The sequence below is a fragment of the Pteropus medius genome, unplaced genomic scaffold (assembly GCF_902729225.1).
Source record: "Pteropus medius unplaced genomic scaffold, Ma_sr-lr_union100, whole genome shotgun sequence".
Classification (NCBI taxonomy): domain Eukaryota; kingdom Metazoa; phylum Chordata; class Mammalia; order Chiroptera; family Pteropodidae; genus Pteropus; species Pteropus medius.
The window spans coordinates 24338048-24364415 of NW_024344240.1; the positions used below are offsets into that span (position 1 = coordinate 24338048).

General features: G+C 34.6%; 1 protein-coding gene across 2 annotated transcripts in view; it reads left to right on the forward strand.

Moving 5' to 3' along the window:
• ADIPOR2 (adiponectin receptor 2) overlaps positions 1-26368 on the forward strand; it is a 74570-nt gene that overhangs the window by 23726 nt on the left and 24476 nt on the right. Inside the window, exons 1-2 of one of the 2 annotated variants that reach the window (XM_039869212.1) lie at positions 7697-7830; positions 15356-15399. In XM_039869212.1, coding sequence (XP_039725146.1) covers positions 15361-15399 — 39 coding nt within the window. In that variant the 5' untranslated portion in view covers positions 7697-7830; positions 15356-15360. Of the gene's footprint in view, positions 1-7569; positions 7831-15355; positions 15400-26368 lie in introns of those variants that run through there. The other variant, XM_039869211.1, reaches the window with a different exon arrangement.

The window sequence follows — 26368 nt, forward strand, 5'->3', positions numbered from 1 at the left end:
TTTTGACTAATGTATGTGCCCTTCAGTGCTTTCCACAAGTTTCTATTGACCTACTTTTTTCCCTTTCAAATGGGCCATATTTTCCTGTTTCTTTGAATGACTTGAGATTTGTTTTTGAACATTGGACATTTAAATATAATAATGTGGTAACTCTGGAAATCAGATTCTCCCCTTTCCCTAGGATTTGTGGTTTATTTTGTTTTATATGTATATAAAATAAATGTATATCTTTATTTTAATTGTTGCATGCTTTCTCTGTGCTAAGGAATAACCTGAGGTGTAAACTAAATGTCTTCTTATATATTTTGTGAGCCTCTCTTTGGACCTGCGCTTTGGACCTCCCCATGAATGTCCTAGTCTTTAGTGTCTGACTTCTAAATGGGGAAAAGCAGAAAATGAAAGGAAAAAGTGACTACCCTTTAAATTTTTTGAATGTCACCTCCCCTGGTGTTTGCTACAGTCAGGGGAGGTGTAACAATAATGGCTGTCCTACTTTTCATCTGCATCTCAGGGATTAGAAGTAGGAGCCAGAACATAGATCCCCATTATCTGGAGTACAGGGTTATTTTATCCACCCTAGCTCCTGCAAGCTGTGTGAAAGTGGCTCCAGGGACAAGTGCACAGCTGCCTTCTAGGGGCTGGAGTTGGGGAATGGATAGCTGCTACTATGCTAGGACAGAAATTGACCAAATTTTATAGTTTACACTCCAAGAGGTCCCCTGGAAGTTTCAAGCCTTCAACAAACTCCAGAGTTCCAAGTTGTTACATCAGACAGATGCTGCCAGTGCAATTGTCGTTAGGTGGGGAGACAGATTCCTGGTGTGTCCTACTCTGCCATCTTTCCAGAAATCTCTAGTATTTCTTTTACTACAGCTCTGCCAGTAACAGATTCATTCATTCATTCATATTCTTCCCCCTCCCCCAATTTGAGAAAATCTTTATTTTTGAATGATAGCTTTTCTGGATATAACATGCTTGGTTGACAGGTTTTTTTTTTTGAGTATGTTATCTGACTGCCTCATTGTTTCTGCTCAGAAGTCAACTGTTAATTTTGGGTTCCCTTATAAATAACTGGTCTTTTCCTCTTTCCACTTTTAGGATTTTCTTATGGTATTTCACTTTTAGAATTTTTAATATAAAGTGTGGATGTCTTTGCTTTTACTCTAGTTGGAATTTATTGAATTTCTTGGATGTGTAGTTTATTGTTTTCAAGAAATTAACAAAGTTTTCTGCAATTATTCCTTTGAATACTTTTTCTGCTCTTTCCTTTCCTTTTGATGCTTCCATTATGCTGATGTTAGTGTGCTTAATGGTTTCCCACATACCTCCGAGGGTCTCATCATTTTAGTCCACTCTTTTTTTCTCTGTCTTTTGACTTGCATAATCTCTCATTAATCTGTCTCCAAATTTGCTTATTCTTTCTCCTAGAATTCTGTCAAGCCCTTCTAATGATATTAAAATTTAATTATTGTACTTTTCAACCTCATAATTTCCATATGGTTGTTTTTCTAATTTCTCTCTTTATTGATAATTCTCTATCTGTTATGATATTGTTATCATTCCTCCCTTCACTTCTTAATCATAGTTTCTTTTAGTTGTGAACATGTTTATAATAGCTACTTTAAAATCTTTTTCTGATAAATCCAACATCTGGTGTGTCTTAAAAGCATTTTATGTTGCCTGTTTTTTTCCCATACATAGTTACAAATTTCTTTTCTTGTGATAAGAACTTTAAGATTTATTCTCTTGGCAACTTTCAAACATACAAAATGGTATTATTAACTATAGTCACCATGCTATACATTACATCCCCAGAACTATTTATTTTATAACTGGGGGTTTGTATCTTTTGACCATATTTGTTGCTTGTTTCTCTCCTCCCCCACCCCTAGTGTATAGATATACTTTCTTGTTTGTTTGCATACCTCCTAATTTTTTTTTATTGGATATTGGACATTTTAGATAATACATTATAGTAACTCTAGGTACTGTTTTTCCCTCCTCCAAGACTTGTTATCGCTATTTGTTAATTTGTTTAGTGACTGACTGGATTGTTTTAGTAATGTCTACTTCCCTTCCAGTATTCAGTTTCTGATATTGTTCCTCAGGGGAGAGGTGTGTATAGTTTTGGATAATGCCTGTAACCACCATGCGATGATAATGTTTTTGGTTGGTTCTCTTGCTCTTTTTCCTTGACCACACCCAGCTGTTAAACTCAGATAATTGCCAGCTGATTGCTGTTTTGATTTTAATGCCCTAGACTCATACCACCAAATTCTGGATACATTGAAGGAATAGTTTCTGAGGTTACTGTTTAATTTTTGTTCTGACACCAGGAGGGCTCCTACCAGTAGTTTATTCCTTGATACTCTTCTGCAAACTAACTTGTGGGAAAGTTTAGCTTGTATTTTGGTTCTCCTCCCAACTGTCTTTCACCACAACATACGCAGTTCTTTAGAATACCTTTAGGTTTGAGCTTCTTCATCCTGTGTTGTAAATAAAGTCAGGTTCTGTGGGAAGAGAGTAGGTGCCACTGTGCTCCCACCTTTCTTCCCTCAGGTAAAAATATCTGAACCAGGGCTCTAGCGATACATGGGGATGAGGACAATGACATGTTTCTTTGAGTGACAGCCCCACTCTAGGAGATGAGTGTTTGGTGGGTCAGTGTGCAGTGGCCTCAGGTCCTCTCTGCTTGCTTCTCCTGTTGTAGAACTACCAACTCATGAGCTGCGTCAAGAATGATTACCACCCCAGAATTCTCAGCATAGCATAATCAAGGTAGTGCCTCAGTTCCACAAGTGAGGCTGATAAGAAGAAGGGAGCCCCTACTTCTAACTGTGCTTATCTGGGACTCAGCCTCAGCACAGTGAGAAACACTGACATATTCTTCCTGTAGGGAAGAAACCTCTTTGAGTGCTTTGGTCAGAGGGAGCCATGCATTTTTGGCTGCAAGGGTCTGGTGTGGAGTCTCTGACCCTCAGAGTTGGGAGAGGGCAGGGAGGAAAAGAGACATCTTTGTTCAAATACAACTGACCCTTGCCTTTCCTACTGAAGTTTTGTAGATGTTCTTTAATGTCTGTTTGACTTTAAGACTGTTTCCAGAGGCTTTTAATCATTTAAAAAATATACTTTTCATGAGTTTCACTGGGGAGCAGGTCAGTGGAATTCCTCGCACTGTGGCAGAAGTCATTTCTCCTGTTTTCTGTTTTGTATTTCACCTATTCTGATTAGGTAGGTTTGTTGTGATATCTCATTGTAATTTTAATTTCTCTGATGGCTAATGATGTTGAACATTTTTTCTTGTCTGTATATCCTCTTTGGTGAAATATCTGTTCTTCTTTGTCCATTTTCCAATTGGAGTATTTTTTTTACTATTGAATTTTGAGAGTTCTTTCTATGGTTTAGATAATAGTCTTATGTTGGATATATGATTTACGAATGTTTTCTCTGCAACATGTGTTTTCAACTTCTTTGAGTGTTTCACAGTAAAGTTAATTTTGATGAAGTCCAGTTTATCATTTTTCCCTATTATGGATCATGCTTTTGTTGTCAAGTCTCAATATACTCTTTGCATAGCTATATATCCTGAAGATTTTTTCCTTTGTTTTAAATAAAAGTTTTATAGTTTTGCATTTTACATTTAAGTCCATGATCCATTTTGAGTTAATTTTTGTATAGGGCGTGAGGTTTAAGTTGAGGTTGTTGTTTTTGTTGTTCTTCCTCTTTCTTCTCCCTGTGCCACCTATGGATGTTCAATTGTTCCAGCACCATTTGTTGAAAAAGCTTCTTTTTTGCATGTTTATAAAATAAGAGTTGGGCTTGTGTGTCTATTTTTTGGTCGTTTTCTGATCTATCAATCTATGGGTTTCTTCCTCTGCTAATACCACACTGTCTTGACTACTGTAGCTATGTAACAGGCCTTCATTTTAGAGGGATTCTTTCCACTTTATTGTCTTTCAGGTTATTTGTTCTAGCTATTCTGGGCTGTGCCTTCCTTATAAATTTTAGAGTAAGCTTGTCTTTATCTACAGTCCTTGCTAGGATTTTGGAATTGCATTAAACCTATAGAATAATTTGGAAAGAACTGACCTCTTTACTGTATTGAGTCTTTCAGTCCATGAGTATATGTTATTTGTTTAGATCTTTAATTTCTTTCATTAGCATTCTGTAATTTTCAGCAAACAGATCTTATGCATATTTTAAGTGTAAGTATTTAAAATTTTTTGGAGTAATTGTAAGTGATAGTGTTTTAAATTTCAGTTTCTACATGTTTATTATTAGTATATAGAAATATGATTGATATTTGTGTTTGTGTTCAATCTCTTGACCTTGCTGAACTCACTTAGTAGTCCTAGGAGTTTCTGTAGATCTTCAGTAGCATTTTAAGGTTTGTTTTGAAGTATTTTATCTTTTTTTTTCCTATTGTAATATATTAGTTTCTTCTATAACAACCAAATATTGTGGGCTTTGGGGATGGAGGCTGTTGATATCCATATATTAATTTTATACTCAATCATTTTGATGAATTTTCTTATTATAAAGGTTTTTTTTAAGTTAATTCTTTTGGATTTTATAGCTAAAGCGACATATAATCTATAAATAGTAGGTTTATACTTCTCATTTTTTCCTCTTGTTTAGTTGTCTAACTCCAGGACAGAGTTAAATAATGATGATAAAGGACACCTTTACTTTATCTCTGACTTTACCTTAGACTCTTAGAATTGATTGCTTTAGATTTCAAGGCATTGCATCCTAGTAGAAATTCATTGTATCATTAGAGAGAATGCAAATAAATTAAAATGTGTAGTAAATTACAGTTCTCTCCAGTATTCTTAGATCGGGTGTTTTGTTAAATCTTTGAGAACCTGAGGGTTGACATAAATGCTTTTTCCTTCAACAGTTCTATTATTGAAACTCTAAAATATAGTGATAGGCCTTCCTGCTTTAGCAAATGTAAAATGATGAATATAATTTTTTTTGATTGAAGATTTAATAGTGGCTTATTTGTTCATTCTTTTTTTATATTGTACTTGTAAATTTATATTGTTGATAGGACTGTATTTTGATCTCAGGCCTTTCCTGGAAATTGATTTTTTAAATTTCTTTTTAAGGAGAATCCTTTACAAAGTCTTTGGGAAAACTTTTGTCATTTGCTTTCTTTTTCTGAATTGAGGATTACAAAACAATAACTAATAGAGCATTTCATTTATGTTCTCATAAGTGAGCAACATCTCTCCATACATAGCTCCTGCTTATAAGAAGTTTAGTGGTCATATTTCAAGGCTACTTTGCTGAAAGCTTTATTCTACTTGCTACTTTTGAGAATAAAGATTATGAGTCTTTAGTTTACTTGTCATGTAAACCAAATAACTTTAGTGTTTGTTGATATAGGAAATGTCCAAATCTGTAGAGAATTTTTATTAGAGTTTATTTAAGCAAAACCGATAAGAGTTACTAGGAAGCAAGATCTCAGATGCTCTAGAGGATGACAGTTTTACAGTTTCTTTTATACCTTTGGAATTAAGGCGAGAACTAAGAAAGATTACATGAAGGTGGGAAAAAGCTAGGTACAGGATAGTTAAGATTATATGCTCCTTGGGCAGTCTGGAATAGAGGATTATTCTGGCATTTCAAAGGGGGGTTAACCTAGATACACAAGAAAAATGGACAGGGCTTGCTTAAACCTTTTACTAAAGCAGTTATACACCTGAGGCTTGACTGCCTACCATGACCTGCCCAGTTAGGAATTCATGATCTTATTACCCGTGAAGTTTCTTTTCATCACTGGACTTGTCGATTTTATTACAGAACCCCTCTTTTTTGGTCCACAGGTTCAAGTTCTTATCTTTTTTTCCTAGTCTTAATTTTTTGGGGTAGTAGAAAACACACAAATTTCAGAGAGCCAGAAGGACCTGGGTATAAAACCCAGCCGCTCCTCTTAATGGACTAAGGTCTTGAATAAATTACCTAATCTCCAAGCCTCACTTTCCACATCTGTAAAATGAGAGATAAAACTCCTTGGCTCTATATGAGGATTATGTGAAATACCACATGTAAATTCTCTGGTATAGAATTTAACTTTGTTGATCCACAATAAATGGTAACACCCTCTTCCCTGAATCAGAACAAAATGGTGGGTATGAAATAGCTTTGTGAACTGTAAATAAATGAATGTAAATCATTAACATTGTTTCCTCTTTCAGAATTGGGCATTAATAGATAGTTTATAATTGCAGTATTATTATATGTTTGCTCAGGCTCTTATGTGATATGCCTATGCCCAGGTTTGGGGATACTTAAAAGTTTTGTGTTTGTCATTGGTCCAGAAATTTTTGAAAACCCTTGGAGAAATCCTGCAGCAAACACATGATTTATGAAACAGATTAATTCTTAGTTTAATTAGAATTCTTGGGCTAAGTATTATTAGTCTTGTATATCATACATATGAACACTAAGTATACGTTTTATCTTTTAAAATAATATTTAGGCCCTCCCACTTGGCTCTACTCCTTTCACTCCAGTAAGAACTTTGACTCTCATGGGATTTATGAGCATAACATGTACCCTGGCTTCTTCCTGTTTTAGTAATTCTGGTCAAATTGGCTGTGATAATTGCCTTATTTTTTTGGATATGTAACTAAATGTCCAAAATAAGCTTTTGTACTATGAGTTAAGAGATAGAGGGATCAAGAACTTGAAATATTGAACTCCTAGAGAACTTATTATACAGTCCAATTTAGAGAAATATTGATGATTTCTGAAAGTGTTTTTACCACTAAGAACATTGAAATGTCACCTATCATCTGTTCATTAAATATTTATGTGCATAGCACTTTCTGAGACCTCATAGAGATATAAAAGCATGCTCTGGTCCTGAGTTTCTTTTTTCAAGGGTCATCTAGTTAGAGTTCAAAACAACACAAAAAATATTGAAATGTCAGACATTAAACATTTTAAGTGCAAACCATTATCAATAATATATACTATGTAAGTCAGAGATTTTGTCCTATTTATTTCATACAAAATATGGTGAATTTTGATTTTCTTACCCATGAAGCAGAAATAAAAATACCTTATAGGGTCATTTTGATGTTTAATGAGATTAGATATGTAAAACCCAGCTGTGATGCATAAAATCTACATATATTCTTTCTGCAGTTAGGTACATTTTTAACTGAAAAAGTAATGTATATGGCAAAAATATTCAGGTAGAAGAAAATGCAAAGTAAATCTTCTCACTCTTGACTCTACGTTCTTTCCTATGCATTTCTGTATCAGGAGTACAATTTTGAATATTTTCCAATAATTATTCTATGTACATATATGATTAGATATCTTTATATGGAACATATATATGTTGTCTCGATCCTCCTGTTTTTCATTTAAAAGTAGATTTTGGCACTTTTCTATCAGCAAATATAGGTTTATTATACATTATATTTTTATTGTTGTTAATGATTGCTGGGTATTTTATTGTTTGAGTGTGTAATAATATAACTGTGTCTTCCCCCAGCACTCGTTTAATGTGTTTATCTAAAATATGTTAATTTAAAACCTTACTCTCTTTAGGGTCAGCTCACTATCCTGAAAGTCCATCCTCCCAGGAAGAAGGGACAGAAAGAAAGAAAGACCTCTTTGTACGAAAGCCTTGTATATCCCATGAACGAGACAGAGGAAAACCGATTGGAGTACGGCAGGACTCCAGAGCCAGATATAAGGCTCAGAAAAGGACACCAACTTGATGGTACAAGGCGAGGTGATAATGACAACCACCAAGGAAATTTGGAGCCTGTTTTAGAGGCATCTGTTCTTTCTTCCTATCGTAAAAAAGTAAGTTGAAGTGGCAAGATGGCAAGTAAACAAAAATTTATGGGAGTATTGCTAGAAAGAGGGTGAGAGTTTGAAAAAGAATATTGAACGCATTTGTAAATCTCTTATTCTTAAGTCAGCTAAGTATTATTTGATTTTATGGTTATGCCTTTTCTGTTGACCCTTAAAATCATACTCAATCTGCTTTATCTTGTTTGAGAAAGGAGAAGGGTGATGTAGTGCTTTATCATTTATATTTTTGGAGAAATTCTAATTGCATGCTGGAACTACTTCTGCATGTGGTTTTATCTCTAATGTGTACCTTGGAAATGAATAGAGTTCTGGGAACAGAAGGCGATATTAATCTTTCCTTTCACTTCCCAGAGAAAAGAGCAGCTTTTAAATTATTTAAGCAGCTATACCTAGAGAGAGCAAAGGTATAAATATCTGAACAGCATCAGAATTTCATTGTTAGAGACATTTTGCTATGTGCTTTGGAACCTTGGAATTGTGTAGCAAGTGTTCTGTGGTGGAGATACTCATTTATGTTAGGGCCTGTGCTGGAGATACTCATTTATGTTGGGGCTCTAGTACAGTGTTTCTCAGACCATAGGTTCTTCCCATAATTGGTTTGTGAAATTAATTTTGGTACTACAAACTGTTTAAAAAATTAAATAGCAAAATGGAATAAAGATATTGAGCTGCCTGCATATAGTAATATACATTTAAATAAACTATTCAATGAAATTGTTTAGTTTTATATAGATGTATAGATGTGAATAATATATACTTTTCTTACCGTGGGCTATAGTTAAAAACATTTTGAAAGCCTTCTCTTGGAACTGCATCTTTACCATTCTAAGAGATATGCTTATTATGTGGGTGATAGTGGTGGTGGGGTTTGAACTCCAGAAGATTCAAACTCCAGAGGGTTGTCTTGTCTTGTCTTTTCAGATTTTTTATAAGAATTTCACCAGAGCTTTGTAGCAACATGGGCTATTGTCACAAGAAATTTAAGGTCATTTCTTCTTTTATTGTTGGTAATACTTTATAAGCCAACTTTATACTAAATGGTGTTACAGTTACTGATTATTTGTGTGTATGTACATACACAGGCAGAGTAGTAATTTTTAAGATTAAAAAATACATCTGCCTATAATAAGTATAGGGTAATTTGGCTTTTAAACTAGCATTACTGTTTAAAAAGACATTTGATAGATATATGGGTCAAGAACTTCCTTCAACACTTGACTTTGTTTTCTTATTACCATTTTATAGTAACATGTACTAACAGCTAAGACTTCCCTTTCCAGGCTGAGCATATTCTGTTTTCTTCGGTTGATGCTAAGGCCTAAGAAGCTGTTAATGAGCTGATGAGACTTATCACTACATTTGGATGAGTGACTTTGAAATTTTTTTTCCCTCTTTTTTGCTAGTAAACACATAACATGAAATCTACCTTCTTAACAGATTTTTAGTGCATTATTGCTAACTACAGCAAGTCTTCTAATAATGTCATTTTGTTTAAAGTGGTTTTATTATAATGTTGATTAGTAAAAAAAATCCATTCCTTGTTGGGGCCACTGTCTGTGTGGAGTTTGCATGTACTCCCCATGTCTGCATGGGTTCTCTCTGGGTACTCTGGTTTCCTCCCATACCCCAAAGATGTGCATATTAGGTTATTTGGTGTGTCTAAATGGTCCCAGTCTGAGTGAGAGTGTGTTTGTTTGTGTGGGAGTGCGCCCCGTAGTAGATGAACTTCCTGTCCAGGATGGATCCCTGCCTTGTGCCCTGAGCTGCTAGGAGAGGTTCTGGCCACCCTCAACCCTGAACTGGAATAAGTGGGTTGGAAAATAATGATCTTACTTGTTTTTATTAACCTTTCTTAGATGTAAGTACAGCTCATTTATTTCAATGTTAATATTAGAAGTGTTTTGAGTCTTTATTTAGAAGTGTGGTAATGTTTTTGTGACCAGAAATATGCTGTAGGAACTTAATTCTTATCTATTATCAGTTAGCCTATGGTAAAATTGGTTTCATTAAACATTTTTACTTAAAGTTGCAGTTTCCAAGAACCTATCAATCTCGTTAAGTGAAGATTTACTGTATATGCACATCGTCGTATAGGAGGTCTCTAGAACTTTTCATCTTGCATGACTGAAGCTCTATACTAATTGAATATCAACTCCTCATTTTCCCCACCCTTCACTCCTCAGAATGGCAGCCACCATTCTACTTTCTGCTTCTCTGAGTTTGACTACTTTAGATACCTCAAATAAGTTGAATCATGTAGTATTTGTCCTTGTATGACAAGCTTATTTCACTTAGCATAATTTCTTCAAGGTTTATCCATGTTGTACCATATGACAGACTTTTTTTTTTTTTAAAGCTGAATAATATTCCATTGTGTGTGTATGTACCCATTGTCTTTATCCATTCATCCACTGATGGACATTTAGGTTGTTTCCACATCTTGGCTACTTTGAATAATGCTGCCAATATCTCTTCAAGATAACTGTTTTTACTTCTTTTGGATAGATATCCAGAAGTGAGATTATTGGTCTTACTTTACTGAGGAACTTCTATACTACTTTCAATCGTAGCTGCACTATTTTACATTCTCATCAGTAATACACAAGGGTTCTAATTTCTCCATACCCTCATCAACACTTATTTCCTTTTTTTTGATAATGACTATCCTAACATGATATGGTAGCTCATTGTACTTTTGATTTGCATTTCCCTGGTGATTAGTGATGTGGATCATCCTTTTCATATACCTGCTGCCCCTTGTATGTCTTTGGAGAAATGTCTATTCAAGTCCTTCGCCAGTTTTTTAATCAGGTTATTATTATTTTTTTTTTTTGCTATTGAGTTTTTAGGAGTTCCTTATTTTGGATTTTAACCCCAATCAGATTTATGCATTGCAAATATTTTCTCCTATTTCATAGGTTACCTTTTCACCCTGTTGATTGTTTTCTTTGCTGTGCAGGAGCTTTTTAGTGTAAAGTAGTCCCACTCATCTAATTTACTTTTGGTTTTGTATCCAAGAAATCATTGACAAGACCAATATTATGAAGCTTAGCTATATGTTTTCTTTTATATTTATAGTTTTAGATCTCATACGTAAGGGTTTTTTTGAGTAAAGTCATTGTGAATTGTTTTTTTATATGGTATAAGGTAAGATTCCAATTTCATTCTTTTGCACATCATTTGTTGCAAAGGCTATCTTGCTGAAGATCATTTGACTATATGCGTGGGTTTATTTCTGCACTCTCTGTTCTGTTCCATTGGTCTACATGTATGTCTTCAAGCTAGAACCATACTGTTTCTTTTACTGTATATACTTTGTAATACATTTTGAAGTAAGGAAGTGTGATGCCTCTAGCTTCATTGTCTTTCTCAAGTTTCAGGGTCCTTTGTCATTTCATAAATTTCAGGATTGTTTTTCTATGACTAGGGTTATCTTAAAGGAATTGGAAATGTAATAAACAAATAGAAGAGGGTTGACCAGGTTACTGAACACAAGGTCAGAAGACCTATCATCTAGCCTTATAAAATAGGCACGTTATTTAATTTCCCTGAATTTGTTTTTGTCATATGTAATAGGACAATAGATGATGACTGTCTTTCTTTTCAGTTATGATGAGTCTACACTTTTATCAATTTCTTGATATTAAGAAATATTCTCAAAGGTTTTCAGAATGGGACACATTGAACTATTCTGAAATATATCCAATTTAAAGAACCAATGATGATAAAGTAAGTAATACCTCTGGCAGTTTCTAGAAGTGACTAACTGAATGTTTATTGGTGATCAAAAGTGGAGAAATGGAAAGGAAGGAGTGTGGGTGTAGGGCATTTCAAGTAATAGGAGTAGTGTGTGTAAGGTCCTGAGTCTGAAAGAACTTGGCATATTTAAGAAGTATGATGAATGGATAGGGCGAGGATGGTAAGAGATGAAGTTGAAAAAAGTGTAGGTAAAGACTCCTATAAACTATGATATGGAGAAAGTGCATTGGTGGTCATTGGAAAGTTTTAAGCAGAGGAGTGATATGACCTTATTTTCATTCTAAAAAGATCATGTTTTGGCTCTATGTGAAGACAGTAGGTTATAGGGGCAGTTGGGCTGAGAGAAACTTGCAAATGAGTTAGGCTGCTACAGAAATTCAGTAGAGTTGCTTAGTCTGGGTTGGTGGTGATAGTGAAGTTGGCAGGAAGTGGATATATTTGAGCTATGCTTTGGAAGTAGAATTGACAGTATTTGATGGTGGATTGGATGTGATAGTTAAGGGAGAAGGAAGTGACAGGAATGACTCTGAGGTATGATATGAGTAATTGGATTGATGGGGGTGTGAAACTGTATTCTGAGATGGGAAAAACTAGAGAGGATGAATTTGAAGATGAAGCAGATTTAGGTGAGATTAAGAGTTTGCTTTGGGTCATGTTAAATCTGAAATACCTGTCAGGCATTTTAGTGGATATGTCAAGAAGGAAGTTGGGTATAAGGAATTCCAGAGAGGTCTGTGCTGGAGATACTCATTTAGGAAGCAGCTTCTTCAGTGTAGTTGGTGTTTAAAACTATTGAAATGATTAAGAGGGAGAGTGAAGAGGGTGAAAGAGAAGGGCTGTGAGACCCAGCCTGAAGAACACCAGCATTTACAGGGCATTTCAAGGAGAGAAAGCAAATAGAGGAAGCTAAGAGAAGCCTGCGAGATAGGAGGAAAAACCAGGGAAATGTATCACAAAAAGCATGAAAGTATTTCAAGGAGGGGAGGGAGCTGTCGTTTGTTTGTATCTAGTGTTTCTAAAGAGATCAGAGGCCAAAAAGAGAGAAAAGTGACCATCGGTTTTGGCAATTTGATATTTATTGGTGAACTTAACAGGAACTATTTTGGTGGAGAGGTGGGAACAGAAGCCATTTAAGTAGATCACTGTTAATAGCAAGTGATAAATATTCATGGCATGTGTGGTAAGTAATTCCTTCTCCGTCATGGAAAAAGAGGTTTCAAACAAGTGAGCTGTTTGCCAGGTCTGTTTCCTATATGCTGAAATTATTTTATAACTTTTTGGTTTTCCATGCAGAATAATAACAATTAGAATTACATAAAACTTTTAATTTTTTGCTTTTTCCTTCTTAAATGAGTACATTTTAAAGTCTGATGGCAAATGTATAGCTGTAAGTATTTATTTTGGGGGATATTTTTAGATAACAGAGGGAATACTTGTTAAGAATAAAAGTGGAGGACATCAGGGCCTACTGTATTTTAACTCTAGATTTGTAGACTGTCATTTCTGGATTCTGGGGGCTTGTGCTTAGAATTCATGCTGTGCTTACTTTCCTGGTATTTAAGTATCAAAATGTAAATTATGAATTGTAGAATATCTGTCTTCACTGCGCATGTTCTGGTAGTTTTTTTTTATCTCTAAAAATATTCACGAATATTAAATTTAAATATTAAATTTAAAAAGCAGAAGATAAAATAGTGTGTGTTTGTATATACACACACATATAACAACCTATAAAGGCATATACACTAAAATTTAGAGTTATGCAAATATTTAAATGTTAGTGTACCAAAAATACATATTCTGTGTTAGTCAGCCTTTGCCGCAGGAATTGAATACTCCAGAAGCTCAGTGACTTAGAATAAGCACACACATTACATGAGGGCTGTAGGTCAGATGCGATTGCTCTAGGTTGCCTGTCTATTGCAGGTCAGCTCCATGTGTCTTCTCATTCTGGGACCCAGACTGAAGGAGACTGCCTGGGACATGTTCTCACATGTTCCCATGGCAGATCGCAGAAGTCCCAGAGAGCAAGCCAAATCACACATTTGCATTTGAAGTTTTTGCTCATATGTGATATATGTTACATCTGCTTATCTGCCAGCAGACAGACCAGTCATGTGGCCAGGTCCAAAGACAATGGGACGGGATTATTTTGCTCTTTGGGGGAAGGATAAATAACTAATTGAGAATGTTAATATGTAATTTGCCATAATTTCTAAAGGGAAAAAAGCATTCCTTATCCTTAGATCTTTACATAGGTTGTTGTACTTCATGTCGTAAATTCTCAGTGCTGGGTCTGATGCTGGGGAGAAATTTTCTTATGCCATAGAATACTAGATTGACAGTTAGGTGATCTAGGTATTTTATTTATCTAACTTCTGACTATGACTTTGCAACACTTTTCAATGCATCAGTTTCTCTGAAAAATTAACAATAACATTATGTATACATACTATATGTGAGCATTTATGTGAAAATTCTTTTAGTCTTTAGATTCGATCTTTGCTTTTCTGTTCCTGTCTGTTGCCCTGAATTCTGATAATGGGTATTGGGTTAAAGAAACAAAATGAGCAGTGTAACTATCCAGAGGTTTCCTCAGATGTTGTAAATTAGTGTGTACAGTTGAACTACCTATGATATGAATTATAGCCTAAGTAACCTAGAGCCTATTATTAGTAAATGAAGTAACTGAGATTCAGGTGTTAAGACTATACTTTTTTTTTGGTTTGTTATTTTCATCATATTCCGATGGTTTACAATTTGGGGCAGTTTCGAGCCCCAGGAAATATTTTGTAGTGTCTGGAGACATTTTTAGTTATTACACCTTAGGGAGTTGTGCTTCTAGCATCTAGAGGGTAGAGAGAGACCACAGATGCTGCTAAACATCCTACAGTACACAGCCCCCACAATAAAGGATTATCTAGCTGACTATGTCAGTAGTGCCAAAGATGAGAAACCCGAATATTCTAACTACCTTAGTAGCACATTGTTAACAGCAGCATATCTAGAACTGTTATGCTTTTTAGTAATAGAAGTATCGTAGCAATAGTTTTTCAGATTTTTCCAGGGCTCTTATTTTACAAATCTCCCAGGAGATTCCATCAAATCAAAATCCTTGTAAATGATCCATCTTAAGGTGTGCTGTACACAGCCTTCAAGGTGGAACACAGTGGTCTTATTTGCCTACTCGGGCCAGGTGCCTTTCTTTCTTGCTAGGAATATGGTGGTGATTAAGACAGCCACGATTCCTACCTATATAGTGCAAGTGGAGAAGTGGAGGAGACACAGGCAATAAACCCCTGAAATACATAAATAAGATTATTTCAGTCAATGTTAAGTTACGAGGGAGAAAGTATGCTAAGGTAGGGGCTACTTAGTGAGATACTTTAAATTTTTTAAAATTTTATATCAAAACTTAATTTTTTGGAGCAGTTTTAGGTTCACAGCAAAATTGAGGGGAAAGTACAAAGCTTTCCCACACACCTCTTGCCCTCACACATGCATACCTTATTACCAACATTCTTCACCAGAGCGGTACATTTGTTATACTTGATGAACCTAAACTGACACATCATAATCACCCAAACTCCATAGTTTACATTACACTTTACTCTTGATTATTACACGTTCTATGGGTTTGGACAAATTTATGACATGTATCATCCTTCATTATGTTATACAGAGTAGTTTCACTGCCCTAAAAATCCTATGCTCTGCCTATCTGCCTTCCCTCCCCTGATTTTTTTTTTTTTAGGTAAAATGGTAAAGAAGGCCTCTTTAAGGAAGAGCATGTTTGAGGTAAGGCCTGAATGATAAGGAACCAGCCATTCAAAGACCTGAGGAAAGAATTTTTCTAGGCAGAGGAAACAAGCTAGTGCAGCTATCTGAAGGTAGAATAAGTGTTTCTTTTTTTCTTCTTCCTCTTCTTCTTTCCTTTAAAAAAAAAATTTTTTTTTTAAAGAAGGCTAGTGTAGTTAGAGTATAAGTAACATGAGAAAAGAGTGAGGTCAGTGGGCCAGGTAGAGACCAGATCATATTAGGTCTATAGAAGAAGTTTAAATGGTATTTTAATAAAATCCACTGGAAAGTGGGCAGCCTTCGAGGTGTTTAAACAGAAGGGAGAGATTGGTGATTTTGAAAAAGATCACTCTGGGTGTAGATTATGAATTGTGAAGAAGACAGAATGGAAGGAAGACAGGAACCTCTTAGACTAATTCTAGATGAGAGAAGATGTTGCCTTGAAACAGAGTGGTAGTAATAGCGGAAATGGAGAGAAAAGGACAGATTCTGGGTATATTTTGGAGGTCAAGCAAGCGGGACTTACTGATGGATTAGATGTGGAGAATGCGGAAAAGAGAGAAATCAGGGATGATTGCTGGATAAAACTGAGACTGGTGAAGCAAGAATGAGGAGCAGGTTTAAAGGGGGGAAGTTAAGAGTTCTGTTCTAGAATGTTAGATTTAAGCTTATTATTAGTTGTCTTAGAAGAGATACTGAGTAGGCAGTAACTATATCACTGTTTTTAATGTATCACTTCCTTAACTGTTTAAAGCTGAAATGTTTGCTTATTGAATCTAAAGAATTTTAAAGCTTGAAAGAATTTCAGGTTAGCCAATTGGAGATTAAAAATGGCAACAAAGTTCTGTTTATATTATTAGTTGTTACATTTTGGTGGCGAGATATAGTAAAATGTTTTTAGAATTCAGAATTTGCCCAGCCAGTCTCTTTTGTGTCAGTCACATTAATTATCTATTTCTTGTTACACTGTGTATTTTTGTTTACCATCTTTACTCGATAGTGTGTTCTAAATGATAGTTGTATTTTTTGTTTCACTAACAAATAACTGAATGTGTTTTTTGTCCTTATATGAATGAGCTCATTATATTGCTGTGAAAACCTGTATTAGATGTTCCTTTAATCTTAGAGGTAACCCAAAAGCCAACAGCCTGAACAAAAGAAACATTTCTTTCTGTTTTAACAGAATTTCTACCAGGAATCAAGGAGAGGATCTGATCCATAGATTGTAGAATGTTAGAGCCGAAAAGTCTCTCTGAAATCATCTTGTTTATCTTCCTTAATTTATGGATGAGAAAATTGTGGTTTTATTCCTAATGAAAATTTGTTCTTTGTGTGTTTTTTCTTTGGAGTGGAAATTCTTTGCTGAAAAAGAGAATGTGGTTTATGAAGAGACCATCAGTAGCCTGTACTACCTACTTGGGGTATGGTTTCAATAGAAAACTTACCATTTAAGCAATGAAAATGTTTCTTTTGCTTCAGTCTTTCGTTGGCCTGCCTTCTCTATATTCATTGCAACTTCTGCTTTATATTTAATCTATGTACAGTACTGTCTCTTGCTGCTAATTTCAGGCTTATTAACAGAATAATCATGAGAACTAGAAAAGAAGAGAGAGTTACAGAATACTATGCAATTTTGAGACTGAAGTTAAAGACACAATATTAATATAATATTTTCAAGTGACTTGAACGGTTTTATATACTGTTTTTATGTTTGTTTTTAGAGAAAGGATTCATTTTTTGTAATTTCCAGTTTTTGAAGTGGAACTATCTGAACTGTTAGCAAATAGAGTGTATCCTTCTAAATAATTTACTACCTTTACTTTGTATGTAGCAATTTCATAGGTATTGTCTCATGTGCTTCTCAGAACCACACTCTGAAATAGGAAGAACAGGTATGATCTTGTTTTGAAAGTAGATGAAAGTAAGATTTAGAAAGTTTTAGAGTAATTTGCCCAAGGTCATATGGCTAAATGAGAGAGCATGTGCTAAGTCTTCTAACTGCTCTTTCTGCTGAACAAAGCTGCCTTAATGACAGTTGGCACCAGATTGACTTCATGTTTCTCAGTTCCAAACCCTGTCCCTGAGTATTTATGTTGAGCCCAGAGGTTAGATTCAACTGTTGGTGCTTGTTTTTTTAATGGAATTGTTGCACACCTTATTTTCTATTAAGCCAGATTGATTTTGCTTCCTAGGTACAATCTAACCTAATGGATTTTTTGTTTATTTTGTAAATAAATAAATCTAATCATGGTGCTGTCCTTCACATTTCTAATGATTTTGCATCATTTTCTTTCTTTCTTTTTTTTTTAAATTATTTATTATTATTTATGCCAACAGCACCTAGTCTTTCTAGGTGGTTTCCCATCCAAGTACTAACCAGGCCCAACCTTGCTTAGCTTCTGAGATCAGACATTGGGCTCGTTCAGGGTAGCATAGCCATAGACCATGGACCATTGCTCCACTGGGACGCGAACCCAGGACCTTCTGCTTGTAAAGCAGACATGCTAACCACTACACTATGGAACCACGTCCTTGCATAATTTTCTTTGAGTATTTTGTTCTCTCTTTTTAAGATACAGAACTTAACTAGATTGCATAAGCTTTTAAGAAAATGTGGTGATTTCCCTTAAGCTCTCTAGTGCATTAAATGCCAATTGTGCATAGGATAAAAGCATAATAGAAAAGGCAACAGAGTGTCTTTTTAAAAAAATTATAAACAAGTGAAATTCTGAATTTATAAAAATAAAGTTTAAAGATAGTTAGTTACTTGCATTATAGAGTGATATGTCTTTTTGTACAAGTGTTTACCAGCAGTTTCCTTTAAGTCAGTGAATCTATTAGGAATTCTTATCCAATTACCTATGGCTCTTTAAAGAAAATAAATACAAATGTGACGATTTCATTCCAGACCTACTGAACCAGAATATTTGGGTCCTGGATATATGTCTTTTTTTTAAAGCTTCACAAGTAATGAAAATACTTATTATTGTTTAATTACAAGTTCCTAAAGTAATTAGTTCTATTTTATTTAACACAATTAATGTGTTAAAAACTTCTCAGGAATAATGCTTTGCAAAGAACAAATCTCTACATGTCCTCTAAGAAATATTCGGGAAATAAAGTTTGATTTATTTGTTATTTGTTAAAGGAAAATATCACATTTACTCACAGTTGCCTCTTTTTAAAAAATTGAGATGATTTACATATAAACTTCATCAATTTAAAGTTCACAGATCAGTGGTTTTCATATATTCACAGAATTGTGTAAACATCACTACAATCTAAGTTGAAAACATTTTTATCATTCAAGGAAACTGCTTATCCATTAGCTATTACTCCCTATCCCCACCTCCTAACCCTGGGCAACTTTCAGTCTGCTTTCTGTCTTTATGAATTTGCCTGTTCTGGACTTTTAAATAAATGGAATCATATAATATATAGTGTTTAGTGACTGGCTCTTTTACTTAGCATAATGTTTTCAAGGTTTATGTTGTAGCATGTATCAGAACATCATTCCCATTTATGGCTGAATAATATTCTGTTGTGTGGGTAATACTACATTTTATTTATCCAGAGTCAGTTGATGGACATTTGTGTTGTTTCCATTTTTGGCTATTACGAATAACATTGCTGTGAACATTGATATACAAATTTTTGTGTGGACATAGGTTTTCATTTCTCTTGGGTATATACATAGGAATGATTTTTCCAGGCCATGTGTTCATTCTAATGTTTAACATTTCGAGGAACTGCTAGAATGTTTTCTGTATACAAAATGTACCATTTTACATCTCCACCAGCAGTATATGAGGGTTCTACTTTCCTCATATCCTAGCCAACACTTCCTTTGGTCTGTCTTTGATAATAGCCATTTTTGTGGCTGTGAAGTGGTATCTCATTGTGGTCACAGTTGGCTCTTGAGCTTTTATCTTGAGCTTTTATCAGGAGACCTACCTACGTTAGTTGTGACTGAAGAGTTTAATTATTTAACTTCTTTGGAAATAGAAGCTAAATTCAAACCTATTACAAAACTCAAGTTGTGTCAATTCAACTTTTAACAATCCATTTCTTTTGATCTATATTGTTGCTACTTTAGTCTACACTACTATCATCTCCCATCTGGAATATTGGGCTAGGACTTTCTGTTTGTTACTTATTCTGTTCAATATACTCTTCACACAGTTGCTAAAGAGAGCTCTTAAAAATGCAAAGTTATGCCATTCCCATTTTAAAAAATACTTCATTTGTTTCCCATTACACTTAGGATAAAATCTTCACTCTCTTTTCATCATCTTACCTTTGCCTTTCTCTCTAACTTCATTTTAGGACATTCTCTTTCATGTTCAGTGAGCCTCAGCCGCACTAATGTTATTTTACTTCTTCAAATGGACTGAGGTCTCCCCAGCTTCAGAGCCTTCAAACATAGGTATTTCCTGTGCTTGGAGTATTCTGACATTCACACCTCTGGCTTTCTGCTGCTAATCCTTTAGTATTCAGGTTAAGTATCACTTCCTCAGAGAACCTTTCTCAAATTCTCTACCCCCACTTCATCCTATATTATCTATAACCATACCTTTTATTTTTTATAACAGTACATATCATAACTTATAACCATATATTTGTATGATTAGATGTTTAATTGTTATTTTTGCTTTTAGACTCTGTGTTCCATGGTGGACAGAATCTTACCTTTTGTGCATCTCATTCTTAGATTTTTCCCAAGACTTTTATTCATGGTGGGCATATAATACATAGTTATCGAATGAATTTGTCAGTAGCAAATTTAGAGTTCTATGTCTAAATTATATCAGGTAGTTTCAATAAAGAGATGTGCAGAAAGAGAACATTGATTCATGCTATTTTGATGTTCAGAAACTTAATTAACATACTTATTTAGATGGACTAATGTATTCTTAATATTTCTTAAAGGACTAATGATAGCTCACAGAGGCAATTATCTAAGCCCTTTTGCAAATATCTTATTCATTCCTAAAGTAGCCTTATGGAGTAGGTATTATTAATAGGATCTCTGTTTTGCCCATGAGGAAACTGAGGCTCCATTGAATTTATGTGAGTTATATACATCAGGACTCTTGTTGAAGGATCATATACTTTTTTCTCTTCATGAGGGCTGAGTTTTCTTTTCACTGGTTTATTGTCAAAAGTGTGACTTGGCAATCTCAGTGATTATTTGCCTTTAATACATTTTAAAGGACATTATTTCCATAGATGGTCAGAATTGTGGAAAAAGAGATCCTGTGTTTGCTGATAGTAATTGTGGAATTGATTCTCAGTAGCATCAAATGAAATATCTGTTTGCCCACTTGCATTGTTTCTCTATGTTTAGGAGTCTTTCATTTGCGGTGATGGAGAGGTTAATCTCTTTGGTTCCTTATGAAGCAAAATGTTTTTTTGTTTATTTTTTAAGAAAGTACTGGACTGGAAATCAAATACTTTAAAATTTAAATCTCTGGAATAGATATCTGTATATTTTACAAGTTTTTCCACATGATTCTGCGACACACTTAAAAGTTGAGAGCCAATGATCACAGTCTTCTTTTCATGATACATATGAATAGGTTACAACTGATGGAACTTCCACTGGGGTAATGCTAGGCCCACAGGAGCTGTGTGTGTCCTCTCCTGTAAATAAATTATATAGTAATGGCATGTATGTACCTTGTCTCACAGAGATGTCTTGAGAATAAGTACATGAAAAGCAATGAGAACATTGCCTGATACATGGAAAGTACTTAATAAATGTTAAATATAGCACATTATTGGAGATGTATGTCTGTTTCAAAAAGAAAAGACTTGCTTAAATTTGACCCGAGAAAGGCAGACTGTCCTATCCAAAGGACAAAGTTAATTTATCAGGTTACTGTTTTTATAATTTTCTTATTAAAGCTTGCAATCTCTCTTTAAAAAAAAAAAATTGACTTGGTTATTATCTTTCTCCATTTACCTGGATATAATATCTACCCCCAGCAACTAAAATAGTCTGAGAATATTGTATTTCTTCAATAAATATTTAAATAAAGATATAATGAATGCTTGAACCTGAGTTTTAGCCATGGCTCTACTGCCAACCAATTGGTTGGCCAATTGTCTTAATTTCTTGGGGCCTCATTTTTTTTTATATAGAAATGAAGTTGTTGAGCTAGGTCTTATTGAGGGTTTTCTCAATCTCCAAATTTCTGTGGTCCCCCCACTCTAGTTTTAACACTTTTTAGTAGAGGATAAAAAATGAATGAGGGTCATAATTATATTTTTTATAGATCAATTCGATTAGGTGTCTTTGCTAAAGCAACTTTATTTAGTGGATACTTTTATCATGTTTGATTTTACTTAAGGAAGCCATTCTGTGCACCAGTAGATAATCTTAAGGGAAGCAGTTTGATAAAAGTGACAAAAAGCAGGATTTTGAGTTCAGGGAGACCTGGATTTGAATCCCTGATCTCTTCTACATTATTATTTCCAACCTTTTTACATGGGCAGGTCCTTAAAATAAAAAAAAACAACAAAAATCTTATCGAAGTATAATATGCACACAGAAAAGTACATACATCATAAGTGAATGGTATGATAATTGTACACACTTGTATAATCAACACTGCCAGGGCTCCCCCTAACTCCCACACCCTCCTCCCCATAGTCACTGCCTAGTCCTCTCCCCCAGAGGTAACCATTATCTTGACTTCTTATGGGATAGATTAGTTTTGCCTTTTTGTGTACTTTATATCATTAGAGCCATTCAGTATGTACTCTTGTATCGGACTTTTTGCACTTCGAACTATGTTTATGAAATTCATTTGTATTTACTTAGTGTAGCTGTAGATCGTTCATTTTCATTGCTCTATGGTATTTCTCTGTGAATATACCACATTTTATTCATTCTGTTGTTGAAGGCTATCTCGGTTGTTTCCATTTTTGGGCTATTATAAGTAGTGTCTCTATGAATATACTAGTACTTGTCTTCAGGTGAACATATAGGTATATTTCTGTTAGTTATATACCTAGGAATAGAATTGCTGGGCCAGGAGATAACCCCTTTCTTCTTTTAAATATCAGAAACATTTAATAGACCCCCTACATGATAGTCCTGCTTTTAATATTAGTTTGAAAAAAATACATGAGAGAAATTGACTGTGAATTGAGTTTATCTTAAGTGAATTCATATTTTGTAAATAACTACAGCACCTATATGTATTAGAAGAGTGGAACTGCCTACATGTAAGATGGATGTCATTAGGTTGAGAATCAAGGTGCTACCTAGAGCTGTCTGACTTCCCTTAGCTTCCATTCATTTCTTCATTTACTATGCTTCATCTGGATTTCTACATTATAAAATGGGGATAAAAATATTCATCTCAGAAGGTTGTTGTGAGGATTTGATTTTTTAATTCGTAAAAGCATTAGTACAATGTCTAACATATTGTTAGTACAAAATAAATAGTAATTCTATTACCCTGTCCTTCCTTTGTCATAATACTCAACTGATGTAATTGCTGTAAATCCTGTTTAACATATTCTAAACTTACCCTTATATCTAAACTACCCTGGACTTCAACAGTCTCTTCACAAAGGTGATTTCTAAATCTGTCGCCTTAGTACTGGCCTCTTTACTGGATCTTTAACTGTTTCAAACTGAACTAATTTAGCCTGCTCTCTCCCCCACCAGATTTTCCTTCTGACTTCCTAATTTGTTGCTTAGTATCAACTTTCTTTAAAAATCCCAAGCTTGGTTTCTAGAATGTCAGTGGAAAGAATACCAGGAGTCATTTGGTTTATTTAGTACATACACACATGCATTTATTCTTTCTGCAGATGGTTTTAGTTTCTTTCCCATATATTGGCACTTTGGAAATACGAAGACGTTTTCTGCCCTTAAGCAGCTTACAGTCTGGTTGGAGAGACAGACAAATCAGTACATTTGAAGTAGTGAGTGACTATATGTAGAGGGTACTGTGGAAGCAACTCTTCCTGCAGATGGGGGATCTGGGAAGGTAAAACTGGAGTTTCAGGGATAGCCAAGAGAAGGGGAAAAGCAGATGTAAGAAGTAAGAAATAACATGTTGCTTTTAGGGAATAGTGGTAATAATAATAGCTAACGTGTATTGAGTTTTTATGTTGGTATCTATCTTTGTCTTAACCTATAAAATGTTCAGCATAGCTAAAATGAAGGATCAAGGGTACAAAGGAATGGAGGGTTAGGTACCAGGTAAAGTCTAGACAGTTGGGGCCTAAAATCCAGATCTCTAGACTCCTGGTTTAATATTCTTCCATCATCCAAAATTCTCTTTGAAATGTGTAATGCGTATTGGTCGAAATGAATAGGCCATTGCTTCTAGGCCTCTTACTCTAAAGCCTGGGCTTTTTAAACTGTATTCACTGAAGTTTTATAAGTTAAGCATTTTGTAAGCTTCTTCACACAACATAAAGAGGCATTTCAAAACAGATTGCCCTGATCGTTAGTTTTATGGTTTTATTTCACATCTCTGAGTTTTCAGGGTAAGTCAAATAGAGAGCAGCTTTATGGTTGTACTCCTTTTTCTCTGCTCCAGATTCTTCATAAATGGAGGATTATAAGCCAACTTTTATTCATTCAGCCTAGAAATTATTCTGTCAAACATTTATTTTATCCAAACACATAAGAATGCCACTGTATGTTAATTAGTTCATCATATGAAAGCTAACTTATAAATAGACTCCTGTCTGTAAATCACTTCATTTTCTTTTCTGAGGAAATCTACTTAGGAAATTCAGTTAAGATTAGAGAGTTCCTGTATGAGAAAAAAAAAAAAAAAGGATGATTTTAAAGATTGTTTTCATCAAGCTTTGATAGAGATAACTACAGTAAGTCCTCACTTAACATCATCAATAGATTCTGCAGCTTTAAGTGAAATAACACATAACAAAACCATTTTACCATAGGCTAATTGCTATAAACAAGAGTTAAGTACCTATAGTATCGCATCAACATTATAATGAAATGATGTTATTTGAGGACCTCCTGTTGTCTGTACAGGCTAAGAATATATATATTTATAGGAAGGCCAAAATGAATGTTTTTATAGAGTAGATATTGTATTTATTCCATTGGACGATAACCACAGTCAGTGCTTACTCTTTCAGTTACCATTTTTTTTGTAGACTTTTTAATTTCCACTAACTCTTGTGTTTCTATTTATTAGCTATATCAGCTTGCTAATGCCTTTGCTACACATTTCAGATTTCTAAATTTAGGACTGGATTCAACCTGTCACCTTTTCAAAAAGACCAGAAAGGAGAGGTCATGGATGATGGGTATTTATAGGGTTTTGGAGTCTGGATTCTAGTGGTTTAAGGCAGGTTCTTTCAGTACAGAGAACATATTGGCACTGGGCAAAGTTTGTGATAGAATAACTTAGGATTGGTGGAACAATATGAGCAAATATTTGTTTGATAAGTGAGCAGGTTTGCCCAGCTGAGCAATTTATTGTACTAAGGGGCTGGTTGGGCAGTCTGTCGTTCAGTTAAATGAATTTTTGAGGAGTTCCTAAAGCTAATAATAAAGTTATTTACTTCCTGGGCAAGAATTTCCTGGAACAAATGATAAAGTCATATTGATGTAAGGGCTTTAGGTCTTAGTGCTTGTAATTAAGTGTATGCAGAAAGTCTCAGTTCTCAATGACATCCAAAAAGGCAGACACGGTTTAATTAAAGATTTACTGTTTCCAGCCCTAGGCACTTTACCATTTCTTTGACCTTAATCTTCTAATTGTGGATGGTATTATGATTGTGGATCTCTGTGGCACTTTGAGACTTCAACTAATATTTAAGTATGTAATTTATCCCTAAAAGCACCCTAAGTTTCAGCTGAACTGAATTAGTCTCTTTTCTTCAAAATGGTACTTTTGCTTTTCCCTCTTGACTGTTCTCTATTTTATCTTATCAAAATTCCGTACCTTATGCAACCTTTCCTGAGTTAACACACTCTTTGTCTTTAAACTCGCTATACCTTATTTCTATTATAATCCTTTATGTGGCTCATTCAGCCCCTTATTAGAGTGTAAGCCCATGGAAAACAGAGACGATATTTTACTCATCTTTTAAAAAATCCTTTTAATAAATATTTGTTAAACAATTACTCTGTTGATCCGAGTTGAGCTAAAATGGGTGCCCAATAGATTCATGAATTATTTTCATATTAGACTGGTCTTTATCACTCTGGTTCTGTCTTTTCAAAGATAAAATATATACTCTAGAGAATTATCATTTTAGGTTGCACTTTGGACAGATCATTGGCGTTAAATAATTGTTTTGAAATATAACCAACTTTAACTTAGTCTTCTCACAGATAGACTTCATTGAATGTAGGAGAGAAATAGATGTGTGTTTGTAATCACTTCACAGCATTGACCTCTCTTTAAGTTTAATATAGTGATTTATTCATAGAAATATGTAGGGAATTAAGTTTTATACCTTTATTTTAGGCAGCTTTAGATTTGTTTAATCTTTCATAATGTCTAGTTTCTCTTCATAATTTTTTTGTGGTGAGGGTTAGAAGTATGACAATAGAAGCAGAACACAGTATATATTTAACACTTGTATGTAATCATCTTAATATAGATGTAATTTAGTGTTGAAAGAGATCTTTGGATACTGTGGCTTAGTGGCTGCTAGATGGGAAACTGAAATTCCACTCATGACAAGGTAGTTCTTTAGAGTTAATATTGGGAGACAGAGACTATTTTATATGTAGTGACCAGTGTAGGCTTTCCAAACCTTATATGGCAGAGCTATAAACTTGCCCATATACCTAAGGAAAGTGTTTTTTAAATCCTGTGTTCTAGCTAATGTTTGCCTCTCCTGCTACTCATTATCCTCTGTCTAACCCAAGGAACTCATTATCCTCTGCCTGACCCAAGGAACCCACTTCATGTAGATTTCCTAATTAGCAACTCCATAAGGCTTGGACATAATACAT